The sequence below is a fragment of the Terrapene carolina genome, unplaced genomic scaffold (genome assembly GCF_002925995.2).
Source record: "Terrapene carolina triunguis isolate 2854851 unplaced genomic scaffold, T_m_triunguis-2.0 Scaffold35098, whole genome shotgun sequence".
Taxonomy (NCBI): domain Eukaryota; kingdom Metazoa; phylum Chordata; order Testudines; family Emydidae; genus Terrapene; species Terrapene triunguis.
This window is the reverse complement of record NW_020699449.1, coordinates 11,968,344-11,981,248: the sequence shown is the minus strand read 5'-3', so window position 1 is coordinate 11,981,248 and position 12,905 is coordinate 11,968,344. Positions and strand designations below refer to the sequence as shown.

General features: G+C 42.0%; 1 protein-coding gene across 1 annotated transcript in view; it reads left to right on the top strand.

Moving 5' to 3' along the window:
• Positions 1 to 12,905, top strand: part of LOC112119700 (glutamate receptor ionotropic, NMDA 3A) — an 83,882-nt gene that overhangs the window by 33,860 nt on the left and 37,117 nt on the right. Inside the window, exon 4 of the mRNA XM_026646519.2 lies at positions 326 to 1,373. Within this exon, the coding sequence (XP_026502304.1) occupies positions 326 to 1,373 (1,048 nt within the window). The remainder of the gene's footprint in view (positions 1 to 325; positions 1,374 to 12,905) is intronic.

Here is a 12,905-nt window from a genome sequence, read left to right as displayed (position 1 = left end):
TACTCAGCTAGCAGTCTCTCAACCAGAAGGATTCATAACTGCCCAGCTAGTAAGAGACAGACCCTTTCTGAAGAATTTACAATCTAACTAGACAAAGGCTGGGAGAAAGGAAGCATCCTTATCCCCATTTTACAGATGGTGGAAGTGAGGCACTAGGGGATTACATGATTAGCCCAAGGTCATTCAGCCAGAAACAGGAAACAGCCAGATCACCTGAGTCCCAGTACAGTGCTTTCAATACAAGCTCATTGTTCCTCTCAAGCAGTATAAGGCTTCAGCCATCTGGATATCTGGCTTTGTTTTCTTACATTTCTTCTCCCAACAGGTTTTTAGCCAACACGACCTTTAATGGTCTCAGTGGCCACATTAAAGTGAAAGGCTCGTCCATCATCAGCTCAGAAAACAACTTCTTCATTTGGAATCTGCAGCATGATCCTGTTGGGAACCCAATGTGGACTCGACTGGGGAGCTGGCAAGAAGGAAAGATCATCATTGATCGTGGGATATGGCCAGAGCAGGCCCAGAGGCACAAAAATCACATCCTGCACCCTCCCCGGCTGCACCTGAGAGTGGTAACACTGATAGAACACCCTTTTGTCTTCACGAGAAACGTGGATGATGAAGGGCTGTGCCCAGCAGGACAACTGTGCTTGGATCCTCTGACCAACGATTCAGCCATGTTGGATAGCCTCTTTGAAACCCTTCATGGGCGCAACGACACCGTGCCCATTGAGTTCAAAAAGTGCTGCTACGGCTACTGCATCGATCTGCTGGAAAAGTTGGCCGAGGATATGAACTTTGATTTTGACTTGTACATTGTTGGCGATGGGAAGTACGGAGCTTGGAAAAATGGCCACTGGACAGGTCTTGTGGGTGACCTTCTGGCTGGGACAGCCCACATGGCAGTGACATCATTCAGCATCAATACAGCCCGTAGCCAAGTGATCGATTTCACCAGCCCTTTCTTTTCAACCAGCTTGGGCATCTTAGTGAGGACCAGAGATACCGCCGCTCCTATTGGAGCCTTTATGTGGCCACTCCACTGGACCATGTGGCTGGGAATATTTGTTGCCCTCCATATCACAGCAATATTTCTCACACTGTATGAGTGGAAAAGCCCCTTTGGGATGACCCCCAAGGGAAGAAACAGGAATAAAGTTTTCTCCTTCTCCTCTGCCCTGAATGTCTGTTACGCAATCTTGTTTGGCAGAACAGCTGCCATCAAACCCCCCAAATGCTGGACTGGACGGTTTTTAATGAATCTCTGGGCCATTTTTTGTTTGTTTTGTCTGTCAACGTACACAGCGAACCTGGCTGCTGTCATGGTAGGAGAGAAAATCTATGAGGAGCTTTCTGGAATACATGACCCCAAGGTAAAGAATGGCAACTTTGGTTAACTCGGTCTTTGCTTCTTCCCAGTTTACATTAAGTATTACATAATTTATGGAGTCTAAACAGTCACATTGCAGTCAACTATCTCCTGACTCAGATCCAGGAAAAAAGCTGAACAGAGAGAAGTTTAAACTGCTAGATTCAAATCCAGATTGCAAACTGGTCAGTGTTTGGGGTTCTTTGGACCAGGGTTTTGATTTAGGCTATTATAAAGGTAGAAGCAGTTTGCAATATTCAGATCTGAATTTCTAACACCCTTAAATTCGGGGATGTTTGGGATTGATCTGGGTTTTGGTTCTGTTCCAATCTCCACTAAGCTAGCCATAAACTGAGCCAATCTGACTAGGGTCACACCACCTTAGATTGAGTGCTCAGTTAGAGACATTCTGGGCGGGATTTTCAGAAGCACTCACTTAGCTTTAGCCTAACTCTGCTCCTATGGAAGCCAATGGTAAAACTCCCACTGACTTCCATGGGAGCAGAGTGGGGCTAAGGTGGGCATTTTGGAAAATCCCACCCTCTGGGAACACACACTTTTCATAACAATTAAAATTGTTTCCACCTGTATTCACCCTCCTTTTGTGTTCTCTCCTTGTGAGTATTCCAGCAAGTGAATTTCCTGATAGCGGAAACAGCAAACGTTATAGAACATAGTGAATTTCAGATTATTAATTGTGAGCATTTTCACTAGAAATCTGAGAGAAATAATCACGTGACCTGTGCCCTACCCAAACTACCCACCACAACTCTCATTTGAGATACTGAACGTAAGAACAGCCAGGCTGGGTCAGACCAATGGTCCATCTAACCCTATATCCTGTCTTCCAATAGTGGCCAATGCTATATACTTCAGAGGGAATGAAATAACAGGGCAATTATCAAGTGAGCCATCCCATCATCCAGTTTTACCATCTGGCAGACCTAGGCTTAGAGACACCCAGGGCATGGGGTTGCATCCCTGACCATCTTGGCTAATCACCATTGATGAACCTATCATCCATGAACTATCTAAGTCTTTTTTTAACCCAGTTATAGTTTTGGCCTTCACAACTTCTCCTGGCAACGAGTTCCACAGGTTGACTGTGCGTTGTGTGAAGCAGTACTTTCTTTTGTTTGTTTTAAACCTGTTGAATACTCACAACAAAGTCCTTGTCAATAGAACCCTCCCCACAAGATACTGAAAAGTTTTCCCATCCTGAATTGGGATCAAAAATCTCAAACATTTATGTGGACCAAAAATCTGAACTTTTGGTTTGAGTCAATCAAAAATTTTATCTTGATATTTTTGAAACATATAATTTTAATTTCAACATTTTTATTGTTTTTATTATAATTGGCTTAAGATTTTTAAAATGTCAACTCGTTTTGAATTAGAATTTTTCATTTTGAATGTGTCAAAATGGGACATTTTGAAACTTCTCAACATTATTTTTCAGTTGAGAAATTCATTAAAATGGACCCTTTGTTTCAACAAATCATTCATTTTCTGATGGAAAAGAACACTTAGTTGAAAAATTCCTGACCTGCTATACTTGTGAGTAATCTACAGACCAAGAAATATTCATAGAAATTACTAGGTGAATAGTTTAAAATAAATACATTTAAGAAAATTGTGACGTGCTTATGGACAATTTGCAAATAAAAAGAAGCTAACTTCATTCAATGAATTCTTTGCACAGCTCTAGTTAGAACCATGTTGATAGATCGTGTTGTTACCTAGCACATCCAAATTATGTTATCAGCATGCTACAGATCATATTCCAGAGTAGGCTGACATAGTTTCCTCCCTTCCGCACCTGCTGGCTAACGTAGGTTAGAAGTCAGATTAACTGAGACTGTGTTTAAACTACAGCTTGGGCAGAAACCACAGAATTCAGATCCAGGTATTGAACTCTCACGCAACACTCAGGGACTTTGGATTTGGGGCTTTAATATGGGCTAGCCAAGGAATTCAGATCTGGATCCAGGTTTGGATTTCGAACCGCTGCCAAAGTTTGGGATGTTCAGATCTGTGGGTTTTGTTTGGGCACATCGAAAGGTGAATTTGCATATTGTTCCTTTACTCTATTGCCTGCTCAGTAGACAGGACCACCATGAAGACTGGAACATGGCTTAACATTGAATAATTTTATTTTGTGTTCCTGATATTATTGTAAGAGGCTAGCAGATTTGTTGATGAGGCAGCTATTTAGATGGAAAGCGAGATAATTGCCTCTTGGATTAATAGTCTTCTGGGGCTTGTTTAATCAACGGGAGACCCTTTGTGTTACCACGATCCTCTGCATTAGCTGGTTATGGCAAATCCATTCTATCTTCTCTTTGCAGCGTCCACTCTAACTCTAGTGGGTAGGGACACTTTCATTGATAGGAATTAGGGCAAAGTATGGATAGAAATCAGCCAAAAGAACGGCTACCCCCAATTTCCAAATTCTCTTTGGGAGGATGAGGAAAACTTTATAAATAGAACTTCCACTTTATTTTCTAAAAGTGTGTGGGAGGGAGGGGAGGTGCGGTAGCTCCATAGTTCATCCAACAACTACTAATGATCCAGAGAATCAGGACCAATACATCATACATGGGTTTCTTGTCTCACTGTAGAGACAACAGCAACTAGAGCATCAGGCTAGCCCAACATTTTGGTTCCTTGTACTGTACACATCTTATTTTTTTTAATTTCCAAAGCAGTTGGCATTAAATTCTTGCCCCTTTGTACCAACTCCAACTTGGCGGCTTTGCTTTTCAAGGGAGAAAATCCAAGATGTGGTTTGGCTGCTTTGATCCATCCTATTCCTACTTATGTTTTGGGGTTACCATATACTGTTCACTCTGTTGGTATTGCTGGTATCTCAATACCACTGAAATGTCTGTAGTAGACCTAAGAAGCGTAAGCCTTTAAGGAAGTATATTCGAGAATGGCCCAAACATCAAAATTCCGATCTAGGTTTCAAACCCCACAATGTTCAAGAATGTTAGAATCCTGGATTTTGATTTATCACGTGGGGAAAAAGCACATTTGGATCGAAGGTTGTGTCTCTGGCTTAGATCTAAATAATTAAGGCCCTGATCTTGCAAACACACAGGGGATTAACTTTACTGCCATGAGTAGTCCCAATGGGAGTTAAAGTTAAGCATGTGTGTAAATGTTTGCAGGATTGAAGCCTAAATCCTGCAAATAGATTTTTAATAGAATGGGGCTTCTTCCCAATGCTTGCCTTATTCTGACATCTGCAGTGGACTTCTCCTATGTTCCCCACCCACTCACCTACTTAGCTCTATCAGTACTATTTTCACCATCTTCCCATATCCACTAAAACCCTCCGCTGTTGCACCACAGGCCACCCTCTGTAAAGGTGCTAGATCCGAATTTGAACTGTCCCAGAAGTTCAGATATGTTAGCTGCTTCCATTTTGGTTCAGACCTATTTCTACATTAAGACCAATTTGTCTTAATTAACATGAAAAAAATATAATACTGACTGAAACGTATCTGATGATGATTAAAGAATAGCTATCAAGGACAATTGTGTGCTGATAATTTCTGGCTAATCATCCTAAATGGCTTAGATTTTTTATCATTAGAAATATTTTTAGCAAAGAGTCTGATAAGTTCTGCTCTTGGTCTTGGAGAATCATTGTAATAAGCCACATTAATCTTGGTATGTGCCTTAGTCAAAAGGTAAGTCATTAGCATATGTGCTGCTTTACTAATGAGTTCTCTTCAGCAAATTGATGATCTGCAGTTTATTATTCACTGGGAAGCCAGTAGGCAGCATAAATTCCAGGACTGCCTGAAATAAAGTATATTCTAAAATCAGTTTCTTAGAAATCTTAAATTGGTCGGAATCTATTGTGAAGCTGTAAAACGAGCATTTTCTTGAATCCACAACAGCTTCAGCCTGAACTTCCCAAGATCCACATACATCTCCAGTGCAAACTAGCATCCTGCAAGTTTCCCAATTCATCTCCACCAATGCCCCTTGGACCTGGCTATTCCAGCCCTGGGCATCTCCTGCTAGACCAAAGCTAAGCTGCCCCCCCGCCCTGTTGTCTCCTCCATGTAGTTAGAGCAGCGTGAATTTCCTTAATGTGGAGAGTGGCTTAGGATTTTCTATAGTGCCAGGTACATTACAGATTCTAGGTACTGTCTCTGCCAAGATGCAAAACTTGGCACAGAATGCTGAAGGAAGAAAACAGTAGGTGTTGCAAACAGAAGGCCCTATCCTGCACAGGCTGAAAGCTGACTTGAGTTTAGGGCTTACTGCCCTGAATGGTCCAACTCAAATCAACAGGGTTATTCTGGGTAGTAAGCAGTATTCTCAATAGCGTTTGCAGGACGAAGCCTATAGGCATTGCCACTTGTCACTTGATACTCATTACAAGAATATCCTTATGGAAGAAGACTCCCTACTGTTATGTGAAAGCCAACAGGGCAGTTTCCTGGGTATCATTTCCTGCATTTACCTCAGAATAACTCTGCTTCTTGGTGTGAATCCAATCAGATAGGGTCTGCTCTACAAGTTCTCTCCCTCCAGAGCACTCTATTCAATGCCATATCCTCTATCACACCACATGCTAACATGACTTCCTTAATGACAGCCCACCACTTCTTCTTGGGCTGGCCTCTTTGTCTTTTTCCTTCAATCTCGATCTGTTAGACCCTCTCACCCATGAAGCTGTCAGGTCCGCACTTTATATGACCAAAACCGTCTAAGCCTGCACTCCCTCATTTTTTCATTTATGGGTGTTAGTCACAGGGTGCACCACTCACTGCTGGTCTGACACCTCCTCCTGGGGATTAACTCTCAAGGCTGATGCCCCCATCCACAGTTTTGCACACTCTCTCTCCCTCTGGGCTTCAGCCCCAAGAACCACAGCATCCTCTTCAGGACTTAGCCCTCTAGCTAGGTCACTCAGAGTTCCCCCTTTTGGACTAGCAAAGTCCCTTCTCTCTAGCAGTCCTAGGCAGTTTTCCCTCTCACTGCCCGGTGCCACTCCCTCAGTGGCTGGGAAGGGAACGCAGGCCCACACTCTTCTCCAAATTCCAGTCCAGGGACCCTCACTCAGCAGTTCTGGGCTCCTCTCTCCACCCTCACTACTTCTTCCCTGGACTGCTTCCTACTCTCTGGTTTCCCTTCTCTCTCTGGGTGTACCATCTCCAGGAACCCTCTGCCCCGGGAGTGACTACTGCCTGCCTTCCTGCAGCCTTTCCCAGCAGCCCTGTCTGTAGCCCGCTACCTGACTTTATAGGCCCTGCCTTTTCCTGCACAGGGGAGCCTCTCTCTAATTAGCTGCCTCCACCCTAAAGCTTCCCTAATCAGACTAATTAGCTGATTCGGGCCACCTGGCCCAATTCCACTCTTGCAGAGTAACAACATAGCTTCCTCAAATCATAAAAGTACCTAGTAAAAACGTCACTTAGAGAACAAGCCTTTTCCTTTTTGTGGTTGAAATAATCATTTCAAACAAGTAATGAATGAGTTAATATTTATTTCTGGATTCACAAACACTTTCTTCTCCTCCTCAATTGACAGTGCCCCCGGAGAACTGCGCTTTTGAAATGTTGAAAGAAAAGCAACCTTTTCAAGGTGGTGGATGACAACTATCATTTCTGTGCTGGAAGCTGGCAGGTCTGGCACAGAAACTAAACCCCCTCTGAGCTATCAAGCAAGTAGACAGCAAATATTGAAAAATTAAAGAGACTGTCTGCTCTGAGAAGGACATTAAAAAACTTTAACATCCAAAGTCAATGGTGCCAAAGAACATCCATGCCCCCATGAAGTTAGATGCAAACATAAATAAATAACGTAACTGCCTTTCCATAAAGATCTATGTTGTCATAGTGATGTTTAACGGATCGAGATGTGTGTCGTTTTGTGCGTTGATTGGTAAGGTTCTACAGGGGATGTGTGGAGGTACTTTGTTAAGCTGGGCAGGAATTCCAGTGGTGCTTCACTTAGTGAAAACATTGACAAAGTTGCACAAGGAAATGAACATTGGTACAACTAGTGTTGGGCGACATTTTGGGGATGAATTGTAAAATATTTATTCGTTTATTTGTTGAAAAATGCAGTTTTAGGTCAACAAAAAATATTTGAAAATTTGGGTCAAATTCTGCAAATAGTTTCAGCCAGAAAAAAAAATGAGGGGAAAAAATGCAAAAAAGAGGAAACATTTTGACATTTTCAAAATGAAGCCTTTCAACTTTTCATATTGAAATAATATTTCATTTTGAAATGTTAGCTACATGTAATTAAAAAAAAATAAGAAGGGGAGAAAATAACCACCTGAAAACAACACTAAATATTTAGTTTTAGGTCAAACTAAATGTTTTGTTCGACCCAAAATGATTTTTTCCCCTGATTTTTTTCAGTTCAGCCACTGAACCAAATAAATCAATTACTCACTCAGCTGTAGGGTATGAAATGAAGTGCAACAAATAATTAGAAGTCTGTCTTAATTATGACTTGAAATATCTTAACACCAGTGGGAGTAGAAGTAAGGGACTATATCGGTATGTTGGTGAGATTGAGGTTAGTAAATAAGGCAGAGTGAACTAGTATTCATGTGCGTAATTGTTTGCAGGATCAGAATCTTAGCCAGTGTCTTGACCTTGGATAGTCACTTAACCCAAAATTTTTGAGTGTCTATTAATTCCGCCAGCCTCCATTTTGGGGTTCCCCATTTGAAAAACATAAGGTCTTCTGCATCAGACAGATGACAACACATGGAAGGAGCACATTCGACACCTCCTTAAAACAGGCGCCACTAGGTGGTTTTGGTCACCAGCATTGTGCTGAAAGCTGATACAGGGCAATCTAATCACAGACTTAAAAACAATACTAGGAACTGCAGAACAGCATCTCCTAAGGATCTGACATAGGAGTCAAATGCACTCTATTTCCATTGTTTAAATCACTTTTCTTTCTGGCAACTTTTACAATGAAATGAATAATAGGTTGTTCGCGTCTAAGTAGTCTAGTGAAATAGCAAATATGACAACTTACAGTACTAGAGGAACATTCCTGGCTGGTGAGAAGTCCCAGCAACATTAAAGAAAGGCACAGTCATTTACAAGAATTATACTCTGCTACAAACAAATATAGCCCATAATTTCTATCTTTGTTATTCCTGTGTGTTCTTGCATCTGTGAATCCATAATCCTTTTCCGATGTAGACTGTTATCACTGTCTGCTGGGGGGGGGGGAAATCATCTCATTGAGGGCATTCAGACTGTTGTTTGATCATGATAAAATAGGCTGCAAACCTTAATGCTACTTAAAGGATCTACATAAAATCAATATGCAATTTGCATGAAATACTGACAAGAGATTTACAGAGATCATGTAATTTCCTCAGTGAGACAAGGAGACTGCTGTACACTTAACAGCAAAGGTGCTTGTTTACAGGTGTGAGAAAATTGGGAGGAAAATGTTTCATAGTTCACTTGGATCATACTAAATCCCCCCAACTGCTCATCTGAATCCCAGAAGCTTGTGGGCACCAGTTAATGTCTCTGGGGGTCCTTCTTTGTTAGAGGATTTGTGCTGACTATGTTTGTTCATTTTTGAATCACAGCATAACTAAACACACACAAAGTCTTCACCCTGGATAGTGTGTTGCTGCAGCAAAACTAGTGATATGATGGTATAAAAACCTGAACAGAATAGACTAGATCTAAATCAGAGGTTGACCACAGTACAGCTGGCCAGAAAAAATTAAATGAAACCATATTCTGTTGAAATATGCAGTTCTGTCAAAACTGAAATGCTTTGTGAAACTGAGATGATTTTTCTGGACTCTGGTTTTGGAAGAGAACCGGGAAAATGTTGCCAATGGCATTGAAACATCTGATTTTGACATTTTTCAAAATAAAACCGTTTGATTTTTTGTTTTGAAATTACCTCTTGTTTTGAATATTTTAATTGTATATTCAAATATAATACAGGACAACAAAAAGTGGAAGTCAACCCCAAACGGAATTTTCCTTGGGAGGACTTCAAAATTTGGAGGTTTTGTTCCAGTTCGGAATAAAGACAAATTTCAAAAATCAAAATCCTTCATGAAACAGAGCGTCTGTCCTCTGCACCGCTCTAGTCATTAGGCTGCATTGAGGTGCCTCCACTGAAAATCTAGGCCCCTATTTGCACGTCTAAATGGCAGCTGCTGCATGGTGGGCTCTTTTTAAAAAGTCTGGCTCTGAATGTGTAGGAGAAAACAGGACAGTATATTCCACAAACTTTGTCTTTCATTTTCTGGCTTTAACTGCACCCAATCCTCACTCTTCTCGTTTCCCCATGTAATCACTCAGAATCACACTGTGGTTGTTTTTAAATTGGGAGAAGAGTTGCACTCCTAAGTAAGAAATTATGTTATATTAAAATGTTCTCTAGCTGGGAAGTTTGAGTACTCTTAAGCTTCATAGGGGAGGTCTACATAGCCCACGCATCAGCCCAGGTCAATAGATGGGGCTTGCGCTACCGCGCTAAACACAGCTGTGTAGACAACGCTTTGAAGTTGTGGCTTGAGCTGGAGCTCACACTCTGAAGCCCACGCCCAACCCAAGCTACACAGCTGTTTTTTCGCACAGGGTAACACAAGCCCCACAAGCCCTGTCAACCCAGAATGGGTCGCTCACTGCCACAGCTGTGCAGATATAGCCTCAGTGCCTTTGCAGTAACACTCTGCTCAGTCAAGAATTAAATAAACCACTCTCCAAAACTTGAGCTCTCTGCCATGGATGACAGATGTTTTTACAAAGGGAAGAGTAGATGAATAAAGGAACCAACGAGAACAGAAGAATGGAGGAGTAGAAGTTCCTGGAGTGAGAAGATGGAACAGGAGCATACTTTGCCAAGTTAAGTTCCATGGAGCCAGCATGACAGTGCTGTTACAAGAAAAGTAATAAGCCTGTATACTTAGTAGTATTTCAGTTTTAAGCACAGCAATCTCAAAATGTTTCCTTCCTTGTTTCGTTTCCAGTGTAGTTTTGCAGAAGTTGACACAATGTGTCTGTGCAACAGCAGTGATTTAGGCCCCAATCCAGCAAAGCGCTTAAGCATGTGATTAACTTTAAGTGCATGAGTAGTCCCATTGATGAGTCGCATGCTCAAAGTTAAGGATGTGTTTCAGTGTTTTTCTCATCCTTGCCCTAAAGAGGTTGCAATTTAAGACCCTGATCCAGCAAAGCACTTACAGTAAGCACACGCTTTACTTTTAGCACAGGAGTAATCCAATTGAAGTCAAATGATCATCTCCCAATGGATCAGAGCTTTAGACTGAACGTTCCTTGAAGCAGAAACCTTGTCTTTATGCTTGTCATTAAAAAGCACGCCACAATTTTAGGAGTTACATAAAATAATTATAATAACCAGATCTACCACCGTCCAAACTACTGTGAAACAACAAAACATTCACAGAAACCCAGAGGACTGAAAGAGATGTTTCAAGTATGCTCTCTTAGGGTACGTCTACACTACCCATCGGATCGGCGGGTAGCAATCGATCTATCGGGGATCAATTTATCGCGTGCAGTGTAGACGAGATAAATCGATCCCCGATCGCTCTCCCGTCGACTGCTGAACTCCAGCAGTGCGAGAGGCGGAAGCAAAGTCGACGGGGGAGCCGCGGCCGTCAATCCAGCACCGCGAGGATGTGAAGTAAGTAATTTTAATTCGATCTAAGATACGTCGACTTCAGTTACGCTATTCTCATAGCTGAAGTTACGTATCTTAGGTCGATCCCACCCCCAGTATAAACCAGGAGCTAGTGACCAGTACAGCCGACAAAGTATAAACTCTGAATAGTCTTCCCAACAGGCATGTAGACACCTGGCCTTTCTTTCCCCCATTCATATACATGGTGTTTCAATAAGAAAGTAACATAAGACGTGACAAGCTTATTATAATGTTGATTTGACAGTCATCAGTTTCCCTTTGCCATCACTAGAATCCAGTTCAGCAGCCCTTCTAATTAATTTATCTTGGGAGGCATTCAAATATTCCTTCTTAGCAGCTAAGAAAGAAATCAAAGCACACCTCAAGAATGCCGCAGCTGCCTCCTAAAGTGTATTTTTCACAAGAACAGACATACTCATTGGCCAGAAACATTGAGATTCATTGAATCAAAAGACAAGGGAATTGCAATATAATCCAAAGCCCATTGAAGTCAATGGTCATATTTCAATCTACTTCAGTGAGCTTTGGATCAGGATTTTGGAGAATTAAGTTTCTGATTCCTCATTGCAAATCTCCTCTAACAGACTGAAATGAACTTGGAAAGTTAATTTAAATATTTACAGTAATTCTTGATTAAGGAAAAGTTCTACTCAGGTTACTTCCCTTCCACCCTGACTGAAACAGGACCTTCCAGATATGTACCAGAGAAGCCTGCTCTCATGAGATATCTAGCCCAAATTTGCAAACCCAACAGATTTGGATACTTCAGATTTACTCCTCGGAATCAAACCTCCAAGCTTTTCGTGGTTTGCTTCTTGCTCGTGCTTTGCTCCTCTGTAGATTCATTTTGCAATCCCAGAATTTAGTTTCTAAGGCCTGGTCTACACTAACCCCCCCAATTCGAACTAAGGTACGCAACTTCAGCTATGTGAATAAAGTAGCTGAAGTTGACGTACCTTAGTTCGAATTTACCGCGGTCCAGACGCGGCAGGCAGGCTCCCCCGTCGACTTGCACCGAGCAGGATTACTGGAGTGGACGGCGAGCACTTCTGGGTTCGATTTATCGCGTCCAGACAAGACGCGATAAATCCAACCCAGAAGTTTGATTGCCTGCCGCCGAACCAGCGCGTAAGTATAGACAAGCCCTAAGCTTGCAAATCATCCTGCTAGGCTGGACTCAGCAATGTTAAAACATGAACCTTCCCTTCAGAGTTATGCAGGCTCACAATTAGCCTGAAAACCCCAAACCAGGTCTTGGAATTATAGCTAGGTCTAGACAGTTATAATGTACCTCTTGTGATTATTAAATGCAGTATAAAAACATCACTGAGTTAAAGAAGACTGCAGGTTACCATCAGTGATGCCATACCATGTAGCACGGGAATTCATGGCCCTGAGAGTATGCCATCACCACCTCCTATACCTTTGGGGCCAAATTCTGTCCTCTGATACTTTTGTGCAGGATCTTTAATGGAAGTGTTGCAAGCATCCAGAATTTGACCAATACCTTTTCACTGAGGCCCCAGTTAGCAAATTACTTAAGTACATCCCTAACTTTTTAAACTTCAGTGGGGCAACTCACATGCTTAAACTTAAGCATGCCTAGGTATCTTTGTGAATCAGGGCCTAAGCATGTCAACGGCTTTGGAAAGGTGTAATAAGAACTCCCTCTTCCTCCACCAGACCTAGGAACCCCCTTCCTTTTGGTGCCTTCTAGGGCATCTCCAGAAACCTGCACCTCAACCTCACTTGTATAGCCCTTGTCTTCCATATATCATTTCAGAAGATCATGAGTAGCCACTGCCCCCAGCCCATCAGACATCTTTAGGGCATGTGAAGA